A 27,138-nucleotide genomic window follows, 5' to 3' on the forward strand; every position below is an offset into this window, starting at 1 on the left:
CTGCACTGATAGTTTGTGACGCTCCACGGGTTTCTACCCTTTGATTGCTTTTTCCTCAAAACTTGAATTTAATAGAACAGGTTATGTAGACATCTATGTGGAATCCGCTGGCGATGGTGTAAAAGGAGTGCACTTCTTCTTTGTGCTAACATCGACCTGTAAGGCTGAGTTATTTGATATACTTAAGTTATTTGATCAGTTTTGGCCCCGTGACTGCCCTAATAAGTGAAGTGTGCAGTGATTCTAAGAGCGATGCCTGTCATCTGCATGTCATACAGATTCACAGTATTATTTCACTACCAAAGCAAACTCCCTATGCGTGTTACTACAAAGCACAGTGTTATACACCACTATAAAGGCTCTCAGCAGCCAGTAAATAGAAAAAAAAATTACGTAATTCGCCGCAAATATGTTCGGATCTAACCAAATTTTTCCCAAAAAAATTTGCCGAACTGGAGAATTTTTGGCGTTCAGCGGTGAAGTTACATTGTACTACAGCCATTTATGCGGTGTATAAAAAGGAAATATACGTATGTACGTCCTATTAGTCGTTCTGCAGTGAATTGTAATTGTTATTTCTTTTTTTGGGGTGTAGAAATAGGAAAAAAATATGTCTTAATTGCCTTCAGCAGTGAAGTTACATTGTACTGCAGCCATTTACAGTGTGTTTTGAAGGGAAATAAACCTACTTCCTATTAGTTTATTAATTAGAAAAAATACATACAGTTGCAAGAAAAAGTATGTGAATCCTTTGGAATGATATAGATTTCTGCACAAATTGGTCATAAAATGTGATCGCAACAATAGACAATCACAGTCTGCTTAAACTAATAACACACAAAGAATAAAAAATTACCATGTTTTTGTTGAACACACCAAGTAAACATTCACAGTGCAGGTGGAAAAAGTATGTGAACCCTTGGATTTCATAACTGGTTGAACCTCCTTTGACAGCAATAACTTCAACCAAACGTTTCCTGTAGTTGCAGATCAGACGTGCACAACAGTCAGGAGTAATCCTTGACCATTCCTCTTTACAGAACTGTTTCAGTTCAGCAATATTCTTGGGATGTCTGGTGTGAATCGCTTTCTTGAGGTCATGCCACAGCATCTCAATCGGTTTGAGGTCAGGACTCTGACTGGGCCACTCCAGAAGGCGTATTTTCTTCTGTTTAAGCCATTCTGTTGTTGATTTACTTCTATGATTTGGGTCGTTGTCCTGTTGCAACACCCATCTTCTGTTGAGCTTCAGCTGGTGGACAGATGGCCTTAAGTTCTCCTGCAAAATGTCTTGATAAACTTGGGAATTCATTTTTCCTTCGATGACAGCAATCCGTCCAGGCCCTGACGCAGCAAAGCAGCCCCAAACCATGATGAGGTTTTGATGTTGGTGTGCTGTGCCTCTTTTTCTCCACACATAGGGTTGTGTGTTTCTTCCAAACAACTCAACTTTGGTTTCATCTATTCACAGAATATTTTGCCAGTACTGCTGTGGAACATCCAGGTGCTCTTGTGCAAACTGTTAACATGCAGCAATGTTTTTTTTGGACAGCAGTGACTTCCTCTGTGGTATCCTCCATCCATTCTTGTTTAGTGTTTTACATATCGTAGATTCACTAACAGGGATGTTAGCATATGCCAGAGACTTTTGTAAGTTTTTAGCTGACACTCTAGGATTCTTCTTCACCTCATTGAGCAGTCTGCGCTGTGCTCTTGCAGTCATCTTTACAGGATGGCCACTCCTAGGGAGAGTAGCAGCAGTGCTGAACTTTCTCCATTTATAGACAATTTGTCTTACCGTGGACTGATGAACAGCAAGGCTTTTGGGGATACTTTTATAACCCTTTCCAGCCCTATACAAGTCAACAATTCTTAATCGTAGGTCTTCTGAGAGCTCTTTTGTGCGAGGCAACATTCACATCAGTCAATGATACTAGTGAAAAGCAAACCCAGAACAGGTGTGTGTTTTTTATAGGGCAGGGCAGCTGTTACCAACACCTCCAATCTCATCTCATTGATTGGATTCCAGTTGGCTGACACCTCACTCCAATTAGCTCTTGGAGATGTCATCATTAGTCTAGGGGTTCACATACTTTTTCCACCTGCACTGTGAATATTTACATAGTGTGTTCAATAAAAACATGGTAACATTTAATTCTTTGTGTGTTATTAGTTTAAGCAGACTGTTATTGTCTATTGTTGTGACTTAGATGAAGATCAGATCACATTTTATGACCAATTTGTGCAGAAATCCATATCATTCCAAAGGGTTCACATACTTTTTCTTGCAACTGTATATGTCTTAATTGCCGTTCAGTGGTAAAGTTACATTGTACTACAGCCAGTAACGTGGTATATTAAAGGGAAATATATACGTACATCCCATTAGCCGTTCTGAGGTGAATTAGGATTGTTATATTTCTTTTTTGGGGGTGTAGTAATAGGAAAAAGAATACATCTTAAAGGGTTTCTGTGATCAGAAAAATCGTTATGTATGTATGCGATGTGCTAATGTCAGTAAAACATAACTGTATGATTTTTAAATCCCTTCCTGCCGCCGTTCTCTCAAAATAAAGACTTTTATAATATGCTAATGAGTCTCTAGGTGCTAGTGGGGCATTGCAGTGGCACCTAGAGGCTCCGTCTTCTCACCCTTTGGCACACCCATGTCCAGTTGATTGACGTCGTAGTTCTCCTCAGTGCCCCATAAATCCTGCACCTGCACCGTCCTGTTTTGTATTTGTAGGCGCAGTGAGTGAAGGTTGCTCTCCTGCTGCCGGCTTCACTCACTGCGTCTGAGCCGAATACTAAACCCGACGGTGCAGGCGCAGGATTTTACGGGGCCACTCTGTAGTCTCATCATGCTGCTGCCACATCACCACTATGTCACTGGGCCACTCTGTGGTCTCCTCATGCTGCTACCATATCACCACTCTGTGATCTCCTCATGCGGCAGCCAGCTCACCACTGTGTCATTGGGCCACTCTCTGGTCTCCTCATGCTGCTGCCTCCTTACCGCTATGTCACTGGGCCACTCTGTGGTCTCTTCATGCTGCTGCCACCTCACCACTCTGAGGTCTTCTCATGCTGCTGCCACATCATAACTCTGTGGTCTTCCCATGCTGCTGCCAGCTCGCCACTATGTCACTGGTCCACTCTGTGGTCTTTACATGCTGCTGCCACCTCAATACTATGTCACTGGTCCACTTTGTGTTCTCCGCATGCAGCTGCCACCTCACCACTAGGTTACTTGGCCACCCTGTGGTCTCCTCATGCTCCTGCCACCTCACCACTATGTCACTAGGCCACTCTGTGGTCTCCTCATGCTGCTGCCATCTCACCACTTTGTGGTTTCCATATGCTGCTGCCACCTCTCCACTATGTCACTGGGCCACTCGGTGGTATCCTCATGCTGCTGCCACCTCTCCACTATGTCACTGGGCAACTCTGTGGTTTCCTCATGCTGCCGCCACCTCAACACTATGTCACTGGGCCACTCTGTGGTCTCCTCATGTGGAATCAGCTGACGACATTGTACAAAGAGTGTGCTCTTTCACGCTATAGTAGGATCTTGGGCTTCTGCATTGTTCTTTGTACCTGGCGCTAACATTGACCTGTAAGGCTGAGTTCACACTTGAGTTATTTGGTCAAATTTGGCCCCGTAATTGATCAAATGAGTGAAGTGTGAAGTAATTCTAAGAGTGGCGCCTTTCATCTGAATGTCATACTGACTCACAGTATTGTTTCACTACCACAGCAGACTTCCTATGTGTGTTACTGCAAGACACAGTGTTCTACACCACATTACAGACTCTCTGCAGCCAGGAAATAGCAGTTTTTTTAATGTGATTCACCATGAATAAATTCGTATCGAATCTTTTCAGATTTTTTGGCGAACCGACCGAATCGATTTTTTTTTAAATTCGCTCATCTTTAGTCGACCAGCTGATCCCATAGGTTTTCAATGGGATTCAGGTCTGGAGAAAGTGCAAGCCACTCCATTTGAGGTACCCCAGTCTCCAGCAGCCGTTGAGCTGGCACATTGTCGTCCATGAAGATGAAATTAGGCATGTGTTGTTCATGCAGAGGCACAATGACTAAATTACTGATGTTATTCAAATAGTGTAAAGCAGTTCTGTATTGACTAGACACACCTACCCACTCCGTAATACCACCAAAGGCTTATTTGGTGACAACATGTGGCTGATAAATAGCACTTTCCTTGACGTCTCTAATATTGTTGGTAGCTATTTCTGCTCAGCTCCCTCTTCCGGTGTAGCTGCTCCCTGGCCCATTAAAGATGATGATGCCTGTGCCTGGTGGTGTGGTCAAGTAACCTTGCAGGTCGTCTAGCACGCAGCCCATGCTGATGTAAATGGTTTCAAATGGTCTGACGTAACACTTGGGTGCCTCTAACCTCCATTAAATGTGCCTGGAGTTGTGTGGCATACATCATTCGGTTTCACAGGGCATTGTTCACAGTGAAGTGGTCATGAGTGTGGGATATGGAAAAGAACATCCCCTTTTATGCCTTTCTATGTCTCTTTCAGTCTCTCTGTATCTCTGTTGTAACCTGCTGATTATTCTCTGTGGCACTCTAAAATCAGTGGCCACTTCTGTCTGAGAACATCCAGGTTGAAGACTTGCAATGGCAAAGTACTGTTGATCAATTGATAGGTGTTGTCTTGGTCTCATGATGTCAAAATATGAACAGCATGTTGAGGATGACTGTTTAGATACCAATTCTTATTGAACCAGGACATTTATTGGGCGTTTCATGGATCAAACACCTGTTGTGAATTTTAGAGAACAGCAAGTTGTGCAAAAAGTACTGAAACATTGAACAGTTAGACATGTGCATTCAAAAATTTAGAGAAGGTCACATTAAGTTCACCTGTAAAGTTTAGAATGCTTTTTAGGTTCATCTTCAAATTTCACCCACAAGCCAAGAATCCCTAACTTATTGTGAGTAGTGTATGTATTTCTGAAATATTTCACAATCAAGCTGAGGTTTTCATATCCTACAAAGTTTTGTGTCATCATCCAAAACTGACATTTTATTCACAATCCTGTCCACAAGATCATTGGTAAAGATATTAATGAGATTTGGGCACACACATATCCTTGTAGTACCCCACTGCTGACCTTTGCCTATTTAGAGTATGTACAGTACCATTTACAATGAGTTTTGTTTTGTGTTCCATAAATAATTTTTTACCCATGTGCAAATATTGTCCCCTAGTCCCTGCGTTTGTAGCTTCAGCTCAACACATTTGTGTGACATTTTTATTAAATGCTTTTGTAAAATCAAGATACTGTATATCACATCGGCCACTTAATCAACATACAGATTTACACTTACCTCCTCAAAGAAACTCAGCATGTTGGTTAGGTACAACCTGTTTTGAATCCATGCTTGTTATCAGTTATTAATGCTACAATGGTGGTTCATGGCTACTGCTGTCCTATGTGAACAGACTCCAGGTTCCTCTGTGTGTGAATTAGGGCCATTGTGCATTGCATCTCACCTCAGTTTTCAGTACTGCAGAGGGTAAACTTCTGCTGCTCTGTGTGTTCAGCTGTTTACTAATGAGCTTATTAGCCTGGGCTATATAAGCTCTGCTGTTTCTTGACTTGCTTGCCTGAGCAATTGGTCTCTACAGATCTTGCTAGGCCTGACCTGTGCCTTTTCACCATACTATTCTTGTGCTGCCTGCCCTGACCTTTGGATTGTTTCATGGAATCACATGTATGCTGCCAGCCCCAATTTCTTCTTTTTCTTGACTATGTGTATTGCTTGATTCCTCTGTGCTTTGCACTGGTGTCGCTGACCCCAGTGGGTAAGCAGCTAACCACACTGGAGTTCTTCCAAGAGTTAGAAGCCTAGTGGCTCCCCTCCAGTGAAGGCCAGATCCCTGTATAGAGTTTAAAGGGTGAAAACCAAGGGACCACCTTGATAACGTCCTCAGGACTAGCCCAGAGTCAAACCAGTTGGTTGGCATAGTGGGTCCCCACTTACTTACAGTAACATTAATTTATTACCTGTTATATACTTTTGCAGCTCATCTCTTAGAATACATTTAAATATTTTAAATACCACAGATGTCACAGTTCCACCTTTTTACCTTTCTTAAAGCCTTCTTTTATTCTTATGGCACTGACCCTGTTATAAGTGAGTCTAAGAAGAATATATACAATGGTTTATCCAATTACTGAGCTTAATTCCCTCATTACCCATGGATGCATGCCATCTGAGCAAGAGCTTTATCAAAGTTTAAATTGCTGAGACGTAGTATCTGAATTTATTCTTGTGTTATGCAGTGATATTTGAAAGAGACCCTTGTTTACAACCTCCCTGAATCATATCTGGCGGTGAAAGCTCGCTGGTGAAAAGTAAGAGTTTAATATCTTTGTATTTGTTTTTTCTAGATATTTTTAAAATCAGCAAAATTAGTATTTCCAGAATAAGTTGTTTTTGAGCAATTATACTAAGAAATAATGGAGTTTTATTTAAATAATGGCCAGTAAGATTAATATAATGATGAAATATTTCAACATCATTCACATTGTCATTAATAAATATTATTACAAAAATCTGTTTATTCCTTTTGTCATGTGGTTCATTGAAAGTACACTATTTTATATTGAAAATGGCAATTAATCGGCTTAATCATAATTACTGTAAATATTTTTATTACCCATATACTTTCTTTAAATGAAACACAACATTATTTTTCAACTTATCACATCACCTAAAAATAGTTTGAATTGCATACATTGAAAAAGGTAGAGTGTTTAATCTACTGCAAAGAAAGGAAACAAGCAAACATTTGAAGAGTACACAGAAGTCCATTTGACATTTCCACAATTCTACCTGTGTGTTTTATGTTGACATTTCATGTCTAAAAAACTGTAATGGCAGATGACACAAGACCATGTCACAAACTTAAGAAGTTATTGAAGTCCAAAGAATAATCTTTATATTGAATGGTGACATTCCATAGAACAAATAAGCTTACAGTAAGAGCAACTTATTCTGGAAATGGCTGTAAAAGTCTTCAACCTCTGCCCGTTGTAGGTAAATGTTTTCACATGAATATATTTTTTCCCTTTTGAAAGTTCAAATTGAAAAGATTTTAAAAATTCTTGATAACAAATTCATGTAATTTTATGTAATTTACTGTGAAATGAAAAGTCAGGAATGTCACCATCTTGCCACCTGACTATTATAGTCTTCTGTAGTAGCAACATCTGTAGGTATTTCTTCCTTGTGAGGTGGGTGGGCTTTATGTTCCCTAAGAAGCCTCCTTTCTTCCTTCCTCTTCTCTCTTTTTCTCTGGTGCTCTTGTTGTCTGGTATACTGGAAACGTTGTAAAAAAAGGTCCTTAGCGTATTCATATAACTGCATGTCCAAATAGTTAAGTTCTTTAATTCGTTCACGTGACCACTCATCAATGTCCACATTTGAGGCCCTGGTAGTGTTGAATTGAGTGAATGGAGAAATAAACTTGAGATTGAATGTCCTCTCAAATAGATATTGTGTTTTTCTTTGAAACTCAGTCAAGCCATAAAAAGCCATGTTTTTCAGGTTATTCTTAGCACTCTGTAGAAGGATATCATTCCTTTCACTTTCATTCATAAGAGTTAAGTTGTAACACCCAACTAAACTAAGATCAGCAAGCATCCGAACTTGGCGGTTGTTAGCCAGGTTGTAGCTGCAGTCCATGAACTCCTGCAATGTAACTCCAGACCAGTCATCCCCAAGATAGCACGTTGGCAATTCATCTGGTGTTGGACTTCGTCCATCACAGACATGGAGTGAGGCCTTCCAAGTTGCTCCTCTCTGGACATGTTTCCATTCACTCAGGTAGCGAGAAACAGGATCCCTCAGCATTGTGATATAGTAGAAGTTCCTAAAAGAGGCAACATATAAATATTATACAAATGGCAGATTAGATATATAGATAGATCTATATTACACAGTTAGTCAACTTGACTGGGAAAGTTTGTTTATGTAACATTTCTACATGCAAATCCTGTCCTAAATGCTGCAGCCAGGCTCATCTATCCATCCAACCGCTACACTGATGCTACTAGTCTGTGCCAGTCACTTCACTGGTTGCCCATCCAGAATACAGTTCAAACTTCGAACCCCCCCACACAAAGCTCTCCTCAGTGCTGCACCTCCATATATCTCCTCCCATCTACTACCCTACTCGTGCTCTCCATTCTGTTAGCAACCTAAGATTAATAGCCTCCATAATTCGTACCTCTCACTCCCGTCTTCAAGACTTTGCTCGAGCTGCACCTACTCTCTGGAATACTCTGCCCCGGAATACTAGGTCAATTCACAACTTCTCCACCTTCAAACGTGCCTTAAAAACACATCTTTTCAGGCAGGCTTATCAAGCTACCTAAAATGTCTTTACCCAGTCTAAATCTTTCCCCCACCAACTCGTCTGGCCTAAACTCCATCCTCTAGTAGTCACAAACCCGAAGCAGATTGGCCGGCACCACTCCTGTCAGTTCAATAAAGGCTCAAATCATACTTATCACAATCAACTACCTCATGTGTCACCCCCAATTCCTCATAGATTGTAAGCTTTTGCGAGCAGGGCCCTGACTCCTAGTGTTTCAGTTGCATATTAGCCTGTTACTTTTGTTTTGTATATGAACCCTATGAATTTATAAAGCGCTGCGGAATATGGTGGCGCTATATAAATACTTTTTTTTATTATTATTATTATTATTATTATTATTACTATGCAGGTGGACAATTTAAAATGGTTTGTTAATAGAAATTAAGGTCCTGGAAAGAATTGAATTATCCCTGAATTTTCTTGTTTAGGTAATCATTTAATTCAACTTTAATTTGTATAGCTATAACTATAATTACTACAGAGCCTTAAGAACATCATGGCAAGACTCTCTGAACCAAGTTATCCTCAAATGGAATCAGTCTAACATCATCTAGAGTCTAGTTACTAGTTAACACTTCTATTTGTGTTTTTATGAAAGTATAAGAGCTATTACAATAAAAGGGCCATGTACAAAGATTTACATTATCAACTTGGATTAGTCTTTGGTCAATATGCCTATTTTCTAATCCGCTGGTTTGATGTACAAGTTAAAACAAATGAGCTGCTTGAAAATGGTGCTATAACACAACTGTTCTCAAACTGTGAAGTGAGACTTTCTGTCTGAGTGGCTGCATTTGCTGGATAGCACCCAAAAGTCTATGTGTAGCACAGTGGCACACATGACAGAGAAGGCACTCAAAGCCACGCAGGGCTGGCTGCTATGAGCGCTTCCTTCAATACAGATGGAAGCGATCATTGCTGGAACACAGGGGAGCTAACGGTCCTTTCATTCACTAACCACAACTCATCTCCCTATGTTCCTTCTATCCTCCAGGCCCAATCCAGCAATGACCTCAGCTTGCGCTCCTCAGCAGCACAATGTACTGTCACACATCGCACTGCTTTGTAGGAGGAGCTGGGAATCATCTTTGCGCTCCTCCTATAAAGCAGCGCAATGTATGACAGTTTTCTGCTGCTGTGGAGCGCCGGCATCTGAGCATCAGAGGAACCAGGTGAGTATTTGCAGTTTTTTTTTATATCCTCTAAAGGGTGCACATAATTTGGCATAACTACTGTGAGGGGGCACATAATCTGGCACAACTACTGTGAGGGGGCACATAATCTGTCATAACTACTGTGAAGGGGGCATATCTGGGCATAACTATTGTCAGGGGACACATATGGCAATAGCTACTGTGAAGGGGGCAAGGTATGGATATTACTACTGTGTGCTATCACAAAGGGGCAAGAATTACTATGTGGGGGAATTAAGGGAACTGTCATTATACTGTGTGAGGGGACCACTGAGGGGTCATTATACTGCGTGAGGGCCCCTTACACAGTATAATGACCCCAAGTGCCCCCCTATACAGTATAATGACACCCAGTGACCCCCCCCACACAGTATAATGACCCCCAGAAACCCCCCTCCATTAATTATTCAGGTTAAATTGCTGTGTTTGCATGTTGCGATAAATAAGTGGGCTTTGGGTTGCATTTTGGGCACTCGGTCTCTAAAAGGTTTGCCATCACTGTTGTAGTAGATGCCATAAGGGATGCTTGGTTATACTACAAGATGAAGGTAGTTATATCGACCAGTAAATCTTTCTTGATAGTGTGTGATGTGATATGATGGAAGGAGCAGGCTTATGCATTCTACAGTATTAAATCTCTGAAAATACCTGAAATAATACTCTGAAATCTGGTACAGAGCAGTTCAATTTTTTTTTTATTTTTTATTTTGGGGGGGGGGGGGTGGAATGAATATTGGTGTACAATATACACTCACCTAAAGAATTATTAGGAACACCTGTTCTATTTCTCATTAATGCAATTATCTAGTCAACCAATCACATGGCAGTTGCTTCAATGCATTTAGGGTGGTGCTCCTGGTCAAGACAATCTCCTGAACTCCAAACTGAATGTCAGAATGGGAAAGAAAGGTGATTTAAGCAATTTTGAGCATGGCATGGTTGTTGGTGCCAGACGGGCCGGTCTGAGTATTTCACAATCTGCTCAGTTACTGGGATTTTCACGCACAACCATTTCTAGGGTTTACAAAGAATGGTGTGAAAAGGGAAAAACATCCAGTATGCGGCAGTCCTGTGGGCAAAAATGCCTTGTGGATGCTAGAGGTCAGAGGAGAATGGGTCGACTGATTCAAGCTGATAGAAGAGCAACGTTGACTGAAATAACCACTCGTTACAACCGAGGTATGCAGCAAAGCATTTGTGAAGCCACAACACGCACAACCTTGAGACGGATGGGCTACAACAGCAGAAGACCCCACCGGGTACCACTCATCTCCACTACAAATAGGAAAAAGAGGCTACAATTTGCACAAGCTCACCAAAATTGGACTGTTGAAGACTGGAAAAATGTTGCCTGGTCTGATGAGTCTCGATTTCTGTTGAGACATTCAAACTATAGAGTACGAATTCGGCGTAAACAGAATGAGAACATGTATCCATCCTCTGATGGCTACTTCCAGCAGGATAATGCACCATGTCACAAAGCTCGAATCATTTCAAATTGGTTTCTTGAACATGACAATGAATTCACTGTACTAAAATGGCCCCCACAGTCACCAGATCTCAACCCAATAGAGCATCTTTGGGATTTGGTGGAACGAGAGCTTTGTGCCCTGGATGTGCATCCCTCAAATCTCCATCAACTGCAAGATGCTATCCTATCAATATGGGCCAACATTTCTAAAGAATGATATCAGCACCTTGTTGAATCAATGCCACGTAGAATTAAGGCAGTTCTGAAAGCAAAAGGGGGTCCAACACCGTATTAGTATGGTGTTCCTAATAATTCTTTAGGTGAGTGTATGTTTAACAATACGGAGGGTGGAATTTTAAATCTCTGAGTGAAAACACGTTAAATACTAGTCCGAAATCGGTGTCAGGGCATCTCCAGACAGTTCAAGGGCTTTTTGGTTTTGAGAAATATAGCTATACAAGTGTGCAACTTGTTTTTAACAAGAGGGTAGCATTTTAAATAAATGAGTGAAAACATGTGAAGTACTAGTCTGAAATCCGTGTTAGGACATCTCCAGACAGTTTAAGGTTTCTTTTGTTAAGTGAAAAATAGCAATACAAGTGTGAAACCTGTGTTTTGCAATACAGAGGGTAGCGTTTTACATCACAGTGAAAAAACATTGAAAAGTAGGCTGAATTATTTGCATCTCTAGACAGTTCAAGCTTTTTTTTTTTTTTTTTTTTGGAGGGGGGATACCAATTAAAAATCATGGAAAAAAGATACAAAATATCCTGCACAATATGATAATAAATATGCGGATGTGCATGGCTCCATTTATAAAATCATGGAAAATAATGCACTAAAACAATAAATGCAAACATAATATATGGACTAAGGGCTCTTTCACACCTGCGTTATTGTCTTCCGGCATAGAGTTCCGTCGTCGGGGCTCTATGCCGGAAGAATCCTGATCAGGATTATCCTAATGCATTCTGAATGGAGAGTAATCCGTTCAGGATGCATCAGGATGTCTTCAGTTCCGGTACGGAACGTTTGTTGGCCGGAGAAAATACCGCAGCATGCTGCGCTTTTTGCTCCGGCCAAAAATCCGGAACACTTGCCGCAAGGCCGGATCCGGAATTAATGCCCATTGGAAGGCATTGATCCGGATCCGGCCTTAAGCTAAACGTCGTTTCGGCGCATTGCCGGAGCCGACATTTAGCTTTTTCAGAGTGGTTACCATGGCTGCCGGGACGCTAAAGTCCTGACAGCCATGGTAAGTGTAGCGGGGAGCGGGGGAGCAGTGTACTTACCGTCCGTGCGGCTCCCCGGGCGCTCCAGAGTGACGTCAGGGCGCCCCAAGCGCATGGATCACGTGATCGCATGGATCACGTCATCCATGCGCATGGGGCGCTCTGACGTCATTCTGGAGCGCCCCGGGAGCCGCACGGACTGTAAGTATACCGCTCCCCCGCTCCCCGCTCCTACTATGGCAACCAGGACTTTAATAGCGTCCTGGGTGCCATAGTAACACTGAAAGCATTTGGAAGACGGTTCCGTCTTCAAATGCTTTCAGTACACTTGCGTTTTTCCGGATCCGGAGTGTAATTCCGGCAAGTGGAGTACACGCCGGATCCGGACAACGCAAGTGTGAAAGAGGCCTAAGCCCTCACTCTAATAATGAAATATGAGACTCTTAGCCAATATATTTTGATCAAAACACATCTGTGCGCACCTACCCACACCACGGTGGTCTCATTCAGGCAGGTCCTACTCTAAACCTACTATACCTATGCCATATGGGCATCTATATTCAGCAGAGGAGACCCTGCACATAAAGTGTGTTGCTCCTACTTACCTCTGTGCACACCAAGCAACCAATGAGAGGAGGAGCAGGGAGCCCGACATGATATATCACAGTTTGATAAAAGTGGCAGGGAGGGTGAAGACTTTGATGATGATTGTGTGTTGGAGAGGACCTGGGAGCCAGATAAGGGTGCCAAGGAGGTAACATCAGAGGTGGAGGGTGGAGCCAGCAGCAGCAATAAACAGCATTAGTGATATAACTCCCAAAGAACTGCCAGAGCTATATCTGCTTTGGGATCAGGTGATGCTGCTGACACTGTGGGTGCATTAGGCCCAAGACATGCCAGAGCTAAGTCAAGCTCGGCTGCTTCTAGCTCTGAGCGAGTATCTCCTTCTCCCTGTCTCCCTTGCGGCAGCCAGGCCGCATCCATGGGCAGTACCGTGTTTTTCACATCATTATCATCACTTTCTACTTCTCCTGCTCAGACTCCATTTCCTCACTAGCTTCGTTTTCAGCCATCGATAACGAATCTGATGCCAGGAAGCAACTTTACATGCCCTGCAATCTGCTGGTGCGCAACCAAAATTTCCAGCTGGTCAAGTTGCTGGTAGTGAAGTCGCTGCCGTACTATTTAGTAGAATCTGCTGCTTTTATGAAACTGATGGCATCAGCTTTGCTTGAAGATACTTAGACATTATTTCTCCCGAAGAGCCACCCCTGCCTTGTACTCTCATGTGGCGGAGAACGTGGGCTCCTTGTGACTGTTGCTGTGTGGCAAGGTACATGCTATGGTGGACACTTGGAGCAGCTGTTATGGGCAGGGACAGTATATGTCTTTCACAGCCCACTGGGTTAATATTTTTTTTGCAGAAAGGCAGCACCCCAGCAACAAGGCTAGGTCCTTTTGACCCCATCATGATTGTGTCGGTTTGGCTCCCACACCAGGCACTTATCCGCATCCTCCACCTCCTCCATGGACACTCTCCCGTCCCAAACAGCAGCAGGGCACTTTGTCAATATTACTCCCCCTCCTTCCTATCACATGTGTCAAGTCAAACTTTTCCATGTGGTGTTGGAGCTGATCAGCCTGGGAGAGAGTATCTACATAGGCAAGCAATTGCATAAGTACATCAAGCAGCTAACATCTTGTTGGCTGTCACCCTGCTGACTCCAACGGGCAATGTGGTCAGTGACAAGGGCTGCAACATCATGGCTCCGCTGAACTTAGGGGAAATAACATATGTTCCCTGCATGGGGCACATTATTAACCTGGTCAGGCACCACTTTTTAAAAAAGTAAACTGGCTTGTACAAGGTTCTGGCAATGTCCAGGAGACTATCCTCGCAATTCAGCCATTCTTACATGGCAAGGAACGCTTTCCTGGGCTTACAGCAACGGAATGGTCTGCCGCTCGCTACACCACTTAATCTGTGACATTCCAACTAGCTGGAATTCAATATTGCACATACTAGAGCATCTGTACAAGAGCAGAAAGCCATGAACAAATTTGTAATGCACGAAGACCACCTTAGCAGGGAGCACATGCTGTTTCAAGGTCAGGCAGTGGCAGCTCATCCAAGACGCCTGTCGGGTGCCATAGAGGTCACATAGTTTGTCAGTAAGGACAACTACGCCATGAGCGATATCATCCCCCTCATATTTATCTTAGAACAGACGCTCATGCAGCAGGGGACAATGGGGAAGAAGAACAGCTTATGCATCTTGCTGTCCACCCTGTAGCTGTTGAGGACCCACAAGTTACAAAGTACTCCAATGGAGAAGGATGAGAATAAGGAGCTGCCACTGGAGGAGGAAGAGGAGGAGTTGGAAGTGGAGGAGCAGAAGGATGATGTCACCGGCCATGACACACAATCATCTCAGTGGAGGGTGGAGCCAGAAAGTAGTGGCTCCTTTGACCAGAATGGCGAGCTGTATGCTCACTTGCTTACACACTGAGAGGCATATCATTCACATCAAACAGTCTGATGATTACTGGATAGACATGCTTTTGGATATTCACCATTAAAATAAAATGAGAAGGCTAAATTACATTATAACCAGATAACACTGTGTATGCAGCTTGCCACAGTTTTCTCAGCACCGTCTGAAGAGTCATGCACCTCCTGCCACCACAAACAGTATAAGCTGTAGCATGTCTCCTCAACATGATGGAACATTATTTTTCATATGCTGTTCCATGCTCAGGCAAATCAGCAAACCAAGACCTCATGCCTCTATGCCCAGTTTAAGGCCTACCTACACTCTTGTCTGTCTCCTGTGCATACCCTGTTCCCTAACTCCATGGACTTCTGGGCAGACAGACTGGAACAGTAGTCAAAAATAGCAAAGTATGCTGTTTGTCTTCTTTCTTGGCTAGCCTCCAGTGTCATCTTGGAGAGGGTTTTCAGTGCAGTAGAGGGTGTGGTGACCCAAACAGACCAAGTTGTCCTCCGCCAGTGTAAAATAACACTTTTGCCAATATGAACCAAGTCTGAATTCGGGAGAATTTTCTCACTCCTTCGGCTGAGGCAGGATGAATATATCTGGCTTTGCTGATGGTTCCCCATGTTGCTGTCTATCTGGCTACCTTCCTGCCTACCAATGTGTTGCCTGTCTACCATCATGTTCTATACAGTTGCTTCCTCCACCATGCCACTACTGATGCATGCCTGCCAACATGTACCACATGGCTGCTGCTACCGCCACTTCCACAGCTCCTACTCCTCGCTGCTAATCCCCTACTGCCACCACTATTATTATTATTTATTTTAAAGCACCATAAATTCCATGGCGCTGTACATCCGGCTGGGGTTACACAGAAATAAAAAACACAGTAAACAAGAAACTATTAATAGACTGGTACAGAGGGGTAGAGGACACTGCCCGCAAAAGCTTACAATCTATAAGGGAAGGGGAGAACACAGTAGGTGAGATTATAGGCTGCTTATGTGGCTGTGTGGTGGCAGCATGCTCAATTCAGATGGTGGGCTTTCCTGGTTACTCTTGAAGCTTTGGATGTTGGGGGAGAGTCTGATGTGTTGGGGTAGTGAGTTCCAGAGTGGGGAGAGGCACGTGAGAAGTCTTGTAGTCGATTGTGTGAGGAACAGATAACAGGAAAGCTGAGGAGGAGGTCCTGTGAGGATCTGAGATTACGTGTGGGGATGTATCAAGAAATCAGGTCAGAGATGTAAGGAGGGGACAGGTTGTGGACGGCCTTTTATGTAGTTGTAAGTATTTTAAACTGAATTCGCTGGGCAACGGGGAGCTAGTGAAGAGATTGGCAGAGGGGGTAGGCAAAGGAGAAACCAGCGGAGAGGTGGATTAACCTGGCAGTAGAGTTGAGAATAGATTGGAGGAGAATGAGACCACTTGATGGGAGGCCACACAGGAGGATGTTGCAGTAGTCAAGGCGGGAGATGATGAGAGCATGCACTAGTATTTTAGTTGTCTCAGAGGTGAGGAAGGCGCAAATATGAAAGATGTTCTTAAAGGGGTTGTCTCTTCATGGACAATGGGGGCATATCGCTAGGATATGCCCCCATTGTCCTATAGGTGAGGGTCCCACCCCAGGGACCCTCACCTATATCGAGAACGGAGACCCGAAGTGTAAGGAGGGCACACTGCGCATGCACAGCAGCCCTCCATTCATTTTATATGGGGCCGGAGAAAATAGCCAAGTGCTGGCTCGACTATTTCTGTCGGCCTTATAGAATTTAATGAGAGCGGTGTCGCGCATGTCCGGAACGCTCCTATTCACTTCCATGAGGAGCCGACTTGGTGGTGGCCAGACTGGAGTCCTACAGCCACCACCTTGCCGGGCTCCGTTCTCGATATAGGTGCGGGTCCCAGCGGTGGGACCCGCACCTATAAGACGATAGGGGCATATCCTAAAGATATGCCCCTATTGTCTAGTATGAGACAACCTCTTTAAGTTGTAAGTGGAGGTGAGGGTTTGGATGTGTGGCTTAAAGGACAGGGCAGAAGCCAATGTTACCCCCAGGCAGTGGGCCTGCGAGACTGGAGTAAGTGTTGCACTATTAACTGTGATGGACAGGTCAGGTAGTGGGGCTGAGTGACATGGGGGAAAGACAATGAATTCAGTTTTCTCCATGTTGTGTTTTAGGAAGCAGGAAGAGAAGAATGAAGATATTTCTGACAGACATGCTGGGATTCTTGATAGGAGGGAAGCAACATCTGGGCCGGAAAGGTAGATTTGAGTGTCGTCAGCATAGAGGTGGTATTGGAGTACGAGGAGATCCAGGCAGTGGTGTACCTACCATATAGGCAGGCCACGCAGCTGCTATGGGGCCCATGAGGAAGGGGGGTCCGTAGTGGCGGAGAGTCCCCGCCCCATCTATCTTCCTGTCTCCGGTCTGCCAGCCCTGCCTCCTAGATCCGCCTCCTGCCTGCTAGCTCCGCCTCCTGATGACTTGTAGGTGAGGACAGTGCAGAGGTGTGTGTGTGTGGAAGGGGGGGGGGGGGAGTGTGTGTGTGTGTGGGGGGGGGGGGGGTCACTCAGCTTTCCCAGGTTCCCAGGCTATTCCTCTGCACATATGCCATTCAGAACAGGAGGAAATCTGGTTGTCACTACATTATGTAATGTGACTCCGCTTTCCTGATGTCCTGCATGGCACAAGTGCAGAGGCATGAGAAGATATGATGGTAGGTGGAAGTTGTGTTACTCAGCTTTCTCAGACTATTCTCATGTGCCATGCAGGACAGCAGAAAAGCTGGGTGCTATTGCATCATGTAATGTCACTCAGATTTCCTGCTATACTGCAAGGCATAAATGCAGATAATAAGAACATGGAAAGGAAGGGGGGAGGGGTTCACTCAGCTTTCCCAGAGACTCATGTCTCTACACATGTGTCATGCAGGATAGCAAGTAATGTCAGTGTCTCCCAGCTGTCCTGCATGACACAGAGGATGGGGGCACTCACTTCCTCACACTTTTCTCATGTCTCTGTGCATGTGCCATGCTGGACAGCAGGAAATTTGGGTGGTATTACATCATGTAATGCCCCAGATTCTTGTCAAATTATGCCAGAACCTACCAGATCCCATTCACTATAATGGGTCTGTTGGGTTCCGGCATGAGTACTGCCATTTTGCAGAACAAAATACTGCTGCATGAGATGGGGCAGGCAAGAAGTTAGGGAGGGTAGTGAGAGGAGCCAGGGCGCATAGTGGGAGAGACCAGGAACGGGCATGGGGGCCCAATTTAAATTCTTGCTATGGGGCCCAATGATTTCTGTGTACGCCCCTGGATCCAGGAGAGGGCTAGGTCTTTGACGCCAAGGGAAGAGAGGATTTGTAGGAGGAGAGAGTGGTCAACAGTGTCTAAGGCAGAGGAAAGGTCAAGAAGGAGGAGCACAGAGTAGTGACGTTTAGCTTTGGCAGCAAGCAGATCGTTGGCGACTTTGGTTAGGGCAGTTTCAGTTCAGTCATTTGGTCTGAAGCCGGATTGAATCTGATCAAAAAGTGAGTGGGATGAGAGGATAATTCGAGATGGACTAGTTGCTCTAGGAGTTTGGATGTAAATGGGAGCAGTGAAATGGGACGATAGATGGATAAAGAGGATAAAGAGGATGGGTCCAGGGGAGGTTTCTTAAGTATGGGTGTGACTGTTGCAGGTTTAAAATAGGAAGAAAAGATGCCAGTAGTTAGCAATAGGTTGAAGAGATGGGTTAGGGCAGGGATAACTAAGGCTACTTTCACACTTGCGTTCGGAGCGGATCCGTCTGGTGTCTGCATAGACGGATCCGCTCCTATAATGCAAACGATGGGATCCGTTCAGAACGGATCCGTCTGCATTATCTTTCAGAAAAAATTCTAAGTCTGAAAGTTAGTCAGACGGATCTGTCCAGACTTTGCATTGGAGGTCAATTGGGGACGGATCCATTTGAAGTTGCACCATATTGTGTCAACTTCGGGCAGATCCGTCCCCATTGACTTGCATTGTAGGTCTGGACGGATTCGTTTGGCTCCGCACGGCCAGGCGGACACCCGAACACGGCAATCTGCGTTCGGGTGTCCACCTACTGAGTGGAACGGAGGTCAAACGGTGCCAGACTGAGGCATTCTGAGCGGATCCGCATCCACTCAGTATGCATTGGGGCCCTACGGATCCGTTCGGGGCCGCTTGTGAAAGCCTTCAAACGGAACTCACAAGCGGAACCCTGAACGCTAGTGTGAAAGTAGCCTAAAGTGGTGAGGTTAGGGATCAGGTGGGATGGGATAGGGTTAAGGGCACAAGTGGTGAGGTGTGACTTGGAGACTAAGTTGGAAAGCTTTTCTTCTGTGAAAAAAGCCTCTAATATACTGCACATCTGGGATTAGACGTGCATAAGTGACTGTCACATTTAGGCCAGAAATAAGGCTTTTTGGTTACTGGGGTGAAAAAAGCCTCTGATATACTGCACATCTAGGATTAGACGTGCATAAGTGACTGTCACATTTAGGCCAGAAATATGGCTTTTTGGTTACTGGGGTGAAAAAACCCTCTGATATACTGCACATCTGGGATAAGACATGCATAAGTGAGTGTTATATTGTGCAATACTCTACATCAGGGTTTATATTGGCGGTTAATTATTTTTAACATACTTAACCACTTTTTACTTTGCTTTGTGAACGCTAACTATGAGGCAAACATCTAATTAGGGACGCGGTCATGGTCGTGGTGGTGGTGTTGGTGGAGCCTCTGGTACAGGGAGAGGACGTGGCAGTTCTGCCACAGCTACACGTCCTACTGAACCTACTACCTCAGGTCCCAGTAGCCGCCAGAATCTACAGTGATATTTGGTCGGGCCTAATGCCGTTCTAAGGATGGTAAGGTCTGAGCAAGTACAGGCGCTAGTCAATTGGGTGGCCGACAGTGGATCCAGCACGTTCACTTTTTGGTTAGGGTGAAAAAAGCCTCTAATATACTGCACATCTGTGATTACACGTGCATAAGTCACTGTCACATTTAGGACAGAAATACAGCTTTTTGGTTACTGGGGTGAAAAAAGCCTGTAATATACTGCACATCTGTGATTACACGTACATAAGTCACTGTCACATTTAGGACATAAATACAGCTTTTGGTTACATACTGCACATCTGTGATTACACGTGCATAAGTCACTGTCACATTTAGGACAGAAATACAGCTTTTTTCTTACTGGGGTGAAAAAATCCTCTGATATACTGCACATCTGTGATTAAACGTGCATAATTGACTGTCACATTTAGGACAGAAATACAGCTTTTTGGTTAGGGTGAAAAAACCCTCTAATATACTGCACATCTGGGATTAGACAAGCATAAGTGACTGTCACATTTAGGCCATAAATACGGCTTTGGCATACTTGGGTGAAAAAAGCCTCTCATATACTGCACATCTGTGATTACACGTACATAAGTCACTGTCACATTTAGGACATAAATACAGCTTTTGGTTACAAACTGCACATCTGTGATTACACGTGCATAAGTCACTGTCACATTTAGGACAGAAATACAGCTTTTTTCTTACTGGGGTAAAAAAATCCTCTGATATACTGCACATCTGTGATTACACGTGCATAATTGACTGTCACATTTAGGACAGAAATACAGCTTTTTGGTTAGGGTGCACATCTTTTTTCTTACTGGGGTAAAAAAATCCTCTGATATACTGCACATCTGTGATTAAACGTGCATAATTGACTGTCACATTTAGGACAGAAATACAGCTTTTTTCTTACTGGGGTGAAAAAATCCTCTGATATACTGCACATCTGTGATTAAACGTGCATAATTGACTGTCACATTTAGGACAGAAATACAGCTTTTTGGTTAGGGTGAAAAAACCCTCTAATATACTGCACATCTGGGATTAGACAAGCATAAGTGACTGTCACATTTAGGCCATAAATACGGCTTTGGCATACTGGGGTGAAAAAAGCCTCTCATATACTGCACATCTGTGATTACACGTACATAAGTCACTGTCACATTTAGGACATAAATACAGCTTTTGGTTACATACTGCACATCTGTGATTACACGTGCATAAGTCACTGTCACATTTAGGACAGAAATACAGCTTTTTTCTTACTGGGGTAAAAAAATCCTCTGATATACTTCACATCTGTGATTACACGTGCATAATTGACTGTCACATTTAGGACAGAAATACAGCTTTTTGGTTAGGGTGAAAAAACCCTCTAATATACTGCACATCTGGGATTAGACAAGCATAAGTGACTGTCACATTTAGGCCATAAATACGGCTTTGGCATACTGGGGTGAAAAAAGCCTCTCATATACTGCACATCTGTGATTACACGTGCATAAGTCACTGTCACATTTAGGACATAAATACAGCTTTTGGTTACATACTGCACATCTGTGATTACACGTGCATAAGTCACTGTCACATTTAGGACAGAAATACAGCTTTTTTCTTACTGGGGTGAAAAAAGCCTCTCATATACTGCACATCCGGGATTACACATGCATAAGTGACTGCCACATTTAGGACAGAAATACAGCTTTTTGGTTAGGGTGAAAAAAGCCTGTAATATACTGCACATCTGTGATTACACGTGCATAAGACATGCATAAGTGAGTGTTACATTTAGGCCACAAATACCGCTGTCATATAGAGTTAAAAAAAAAAAGAATAGAGTGCAATACCCTACATCAGGGTTTATATTGGCGGTTAATTATTTTTAACATACTTAACCACTTTTTACTTTGCTTTGTGAACGCTAACTATGAGGCAAACATCTAATAAGGGACACGGTCATGGTCGTGGTGTTGGTGGAGCCTCTGGTACAAGGAGAGGACGTGGCCGTTCTCCCACAGCTACACATCCTACTGAACCTACTACCTCAGGTCCCAGTAGCCGCCAGAATCTACAGCGATATTTGGTCGGGCCTAATGCCGTTCTAAGGATGGTAAGGTCTGAGCAAGTACAGGCGCTAGTCAATTGGGTAGCCGACAGTGGATCCAGCACGTTCACATTATCTCCCACCCAGTCTTCTGCAGAAAGCGCACAGGTGGCGCCTGAAACCCATGCCCATCAGTCTGTCACATCACCCCCGAGCATATCAGGGAACCTGTCTGAGCCTCAAGTCATGCAGCAGTCTCTTATGCTGTTTGAAGCCTCTGCTGGCAGGGTCTCGCAAGGGCATCCACCTAGCCCTTCCCCAGGGGTGGAAGACATAGAATGCACTGACGCACAACCACTTATGTTTCCTGATGAGGACATGGGAATACCACCTCAGCACGTCTCTGATGATGACGAAACACAGGTGCCAACTGCTGCGTCTTTCTGCAGTGTGCAGACCGAAAAGGTTGTCATGGAGGAAGACTGGGTGGAAGACGATGCAGGGGACGATGAGGTCCTAGACCCCACATGGAATGAAGGTAGTGCCACTGACTTTCAGAGTTCGGAGGAAGAGGCAGTGGTGAGACCGAGCCAACAGCGTAGCAAAAGAGGGAGCAGGGTGCAAAAGCAGAGCAGCCGTCGCCAAAACTGTTCGTCTGCTACTGGCTACTGTCAACAGGGACCGAGCACACCAAAGGCAACTTCAAGGAGTTCCCTGGCATGACACTTCTTCACACAATGTGCTGATGACAAGACCCGAGTGGTTTGCACGCTGTACCATCAGAGCCTGAAGCGAGGCATTAACGTTCTGAACCTTAGCACAACCTGCATGACCAGGCATCTACATGCGAGACAGGGGCTGCAGTGGAGTAAGCACCTTCAAAACCAAGAAAGGGCTCAGTCTCTAACACTTATAGCAGAGGCCAGGTACAAATTTGGCCAGCCAGGGCCCACTACTGGAGGACGAGGAGGAGGAGGAGGATGAGAAGGAGGAGGAGGATGGGGATGGGGATGAAGCATGTTCACAGCGGGGTGGCATCCAATGCAGCTCGGGCCCATCACTGGTGCGTGACTGGGGGGATACGGAGGACGCAGACGATACGCCTCCCACAGAGGACAGCTTGTCCTCACCTCTGGGCAGCCTGGCACACATGAGCGTCTACATGCGGCAGTGCCAGCGCAACGACTGCAGAGTTGCCCACATTTTAACGTGTGCTGACTACTGGGTGGCCACCCTGCTGGATCCCAGTTACAAAGACAATATGCCGTCCTTAATTCCCTCACTGGAGCGTGATCGGAAGATGCGACTACAGGCGCACGCTGGTAGACGTGCTCCTGAGAGCATTCCCGACTGATGCCGGGGGACAAGTGGTAGCACAAGGCGAAGGCAGGGGAGGAGGAAGAGGTCGCCAACGCAGCTGTGTCAGCACCAGCACCTCAGAAGGCAGGGTTAGCATAGCCGACATGAGGAAAAGCTTTGTCACCTCGCCACAACAACCGGCCCCAACTGCTGATATAGAGCGTGTTAGCAGGAGGCAACATTTGAACAACATGGTGGAACAGTACCTGTGCACACGACTACACGTACTGACTGATGGTTCTGCCCCATTCAACTTCTGGGTCTCCAAATTGTCCACATGGCCAGAGCTTGCCTTGAATGCCTTGGAGGTGCTCGCCTGCCCTGCAGCCAGTGAACTCTCTGAACATGTATTTAGCATGACAGGAGGCGTCATTACAGACAGACGGTGCCGCCTGTCCACAGACAACGTGGACAAGATCACGTTCATTAAAATGAACCAGGCTTGGATCCCTCAGGACTTGTCTGTAACTTGTGCAGTACCTTGTACTCAAGTCAAGTGCAATAATTCTTTATTTTCATTTTTTTTATTTGGCCCAATATTTTGGGGACTACCTACCCAATAAAAAAAACATTGTTGGCTACCTGTTCCTCCTCCATTGCAGCCTCCACCTACAACACCACATTCACCGCCTCCTCAACCTCTGACTCCATATTCACCTCTGAGTTGCAGGTTAATAATTTGTAATTTTTTGTTATTTTATTTCATTTTAAGTTATTTCCCTAGCCACATTTGTTTGCAGAGCAGTTGCCATGCTCTTAAGAACATTTTACTGCCTTTTACATCCCTCTAGCCTCTTCAAGGACTATTTTTAAGCCATTGTAATTTTAGTGCCCTAAATTTAAAAAAATCTTATTTTCAATTGTCGGGTGACACTTTACCATTTTTGGCGTATACAAACCCCTGCTGCGCCTGGGTGTCAGGGGCCTAAATCTCTCAAAATCCTCTGTTGTATTGCTGGGTGACATGAACCCCCTTTTGCCGTGAATGAACCCCTGCTCTGCATTGCTGACAGGGGCCTAAATCTCTCAAAATCCTCTGTTGTATTGCTGGGTGACATGTACCCCCTTTTGCCGTGAATGAACCCCTGCTCTGCATTGCTGACAGAGGCCTAAATCTCTCCAAATGCTCTGTTGTATTGCTGGGTGACATGTACCCCCTTTTTGCCGTGAATGAACCCATGCTCTGCATTGCTGACAGGGGCCTAAATCTCTCAAAATCCACTGTTGTATTGCTGGGTGACATGAACCCCCTTTTTCCATGAATGAACCCCTGCTCTGCATTGCTGACAGGGGCCTAAATCTCTCAAAATCCTCTGTTGTATTGCTAGGTGACATGAACCCCCTTTTGACGTAAATGAATCTCTGCTGTGCCTGGGTGACAGGGGCCTAAATCTCTCCAAATCCTCTGTTGTATTGCTGGGTGACATGTACCCCCTTTTGCCGTGAATAAACCCCTGCTCTGCATTGCTGACAGGGGCCTAAATCTCTCCAAATCCTCTGTTGTATTGCTGGGTGACATATACCCCCTTTTGCCGTGAATGAACCCCTGCTCTGCATTGCTGACAGGGGCCTAAATCTCTCAAAATCCTCTGTTGTATTGCTGGGTGACATGAACCCCCTTTTTCCATGAATGAACCCCTGCTCTGCATTGCTGACAGGGGCCTAAATCTCTCAAAATCCTCTGTTGTATTGCTGGGTGACATGAACCCCTTTTGACGTAAATGAACCCCTGCTGTTCGTGGGTGACAGGGGCCTAAATCTCTCAAAATCCTCTGTTGTATTGCTGGGTGATATGAACCCCCTTTTGCCATGAATAAACCCCTGCTCTGCATTGCTGAAAGGGGCCTAAATCTCTCAAAATCCTCTGTTTTATTGCTGGGTGACATGAACCCCCTTTTGACGAAAATGAACCCCTGTTGTGCCTGGGTGACAGGGGCCTAAATCCCTCAAAATCCTCTGTTGTATTGCTAGGTGACATGAACCCCCATTTGCCGTGAATGAACCCCTGCTCTGCATTGCTGACAGGGGCCTAAATCTCTCCAAATGCTCTGTTGTATTGCTGGGTGACATGTACCCCCTATTGCCGTGAATGAACCCCTGCTCTGCACTGCTGACAGGGGCCTAAATCTCTCAAAATCCTCTGTTGTATTGCTGGGTGACATGTACCCCCTTTTGCCGTGAATGAACCCCTGCTTTGCATTGCTGACAGGGGCCTAAATCTCTCAAAATCCTCTGTTGTATTGCTAGGTGACATGAACCCCCTTTTTCCATGAATGAACCCCTGCTCTGCATTGCTGACAGGGGCCTAAATCTCTCAAAATCCTCTGTTGTATTGCTGGGTGACATGAACCCCTTTTGACGTAAATGAACCCCTGCTGTTCCTGGGTGACAGGGGCCTAAATCTCTCAAAATCCTCTGTTGTATTGCTGGGTGATATGAACCCCCTTTTGCCGTGAATAAACCCCTGCTCTGCATTGCTGAAAGGGGCCTAAATCTCTCAAAATCCTCTGTTTTATTGCTGGGTGACATGAACCCCCTTTTGACGAAAATGAACCCCTGTTGTGCCTGGGTGACAGGGGCCTAAATCTCTCAAAATCCTCTGTTGTATTGCTAGGTGACATGAACCCCCATTTGCCGTGAATGAACCCCTGCTCTGCATTGCTGACAGGGGCCTAAATCTCTCAAAATGCTCTGTTGTATTGCTGGGTGACATGTACCCCCTATTGCCGTGAATGAACCCCTGCTCTGCATTGCTGACAGGGGCCTAAATCTCTCAAAATCCTCTGTTGTATTGCTGGGTGACATGTACCCCCTTTTGCCGTGGATGAACCCCTGCTCTGCATTGCTGACAGGGGCATAAATCTCTCAAAATCCTCTGTTTTATTGCTGGGTGACATGAACCCCTTTTGATGTAAATGAACCCCTGCTATGCCTGGGTGACAGGGGGGTGACAGGGGCCTAAATCTCTCAAAATCCTCTGTTGTATTGCTGGGTGATATGAACCCCCTTTTGCCGTGAATAAACCCCTGCTCTGCATTGCTGAAAGGGGCCTAAATCTCTCAAAATCCTCTGTTTTATTGCTGGGTGACATGAACCCCCTTTTGACGAAAATGAACCCCTGTTGTGCCTAGGTGACAGGGGCCTAAATCTCTCAAAATCCTCTGTTGTATTGCTAGGTGACATGAACCCCCTTTTGCCGTGAATGAACCCCTGCTCTGCATTGCTGATAGGGGCCTAAATCTCTCCAAATGCTCTGTTGTACTGCTGGGTGACATGTACCCCCTATTGCCGTGAATGAACCCCTGCTCTGCATTGCTGACAGGGGCCTAAATCTCTCCAAATCCTCTGTTGTATTGCTGGGTGACATGTACCCCCTTTTGCCGTGAATGAACCCCTGCTCTGCATTGCTGACAGGGGCCTAAATCTCTCCAAATCCTCTTTTGTATTGCTGGGTGACATGTACCCCCTTTTGCCATGAATGAACCCCTGCTCTGCATTGCTGACAGGGGCCTAAATCTTTCCAAATGCTCTGTTGTATTGCTGGGTGACATGTACCCCCTTTTGCCGTGAATGAACCCTTGCTCTGCATTGCTGACAAGGGCCTAAATCTCTCAAAATCTTATGTTGCATTACTGGGTGACATGTACCCCTTTTGCCGTGAAAGAACCTCTGCTCTGCATTGCTGACAGGGGCCTAAATATCTCAAAATACTCTGTTATATTGCTGGGTGACATGAACCCTCTTTTTCCATGTATGAACCCCTGCTCTGCATTGCTGACAGGGGCCTAAATCTCTCAAAATCCTCTGTTGTATTGCTAAGTGACATGAACCCCCTTTTTCCATGAATGAACCCCTGCTCTGCATTGCTGACAGGGGCCTAAATCTCTCAAAATCCTCTGTTGTATTGCTGGGTGACATGAACCCCTTTTGACGTAAATGAACCCCTGCTGTTCCTGGGTGACAGGGGCCTAAATCTCTCAAAATCCTCTGTTGTATTGCTGGGTGATATGAACCCCCTTTTGCCGTGAATAAACCCCTGCTCTGCATT

General features: G+C 44.9%; 1 protein-coding gene across 1 annotated transcript in view; it reads right to left on the reverse strand.

Moving 5' to 3' along the window:
* Nucleotides 1-7,204: 7,204 nt before the first annotated feature.
* The window catches only part of HS6ST3 (heparan sulfate 6-O-sulfotransferase 3), a 1,004,185-nt gene continuing 984,251 nt past the window's right edge, over nucleotides 7,205-27,138 (reverse strand). Inside the window, exon 2 of the mRNA XM_040425305.1 lies at nucleotides 7,205-7,913. Coding sequence (XP_040281239.1) covers nucleotides 7,205-7,913 — 709 coding nt within the window. The remainder of the gene's footprint in view (nucleotides 7,914-27,138) is intronic.

The sequence above is a fragment of the Bufo bufo genome, chromosome 3 (assembly GCF_905171765.1).
Source record: "Bufo bufo chromosome 3, aBufBuf1.1, whole genome shotgun sequence".
Lineage (NCBI taxonomy): Eukaryota > Metazoa > Chordata > Amphibia > Anura > Bufonidae > Bufo > Bufo bufo.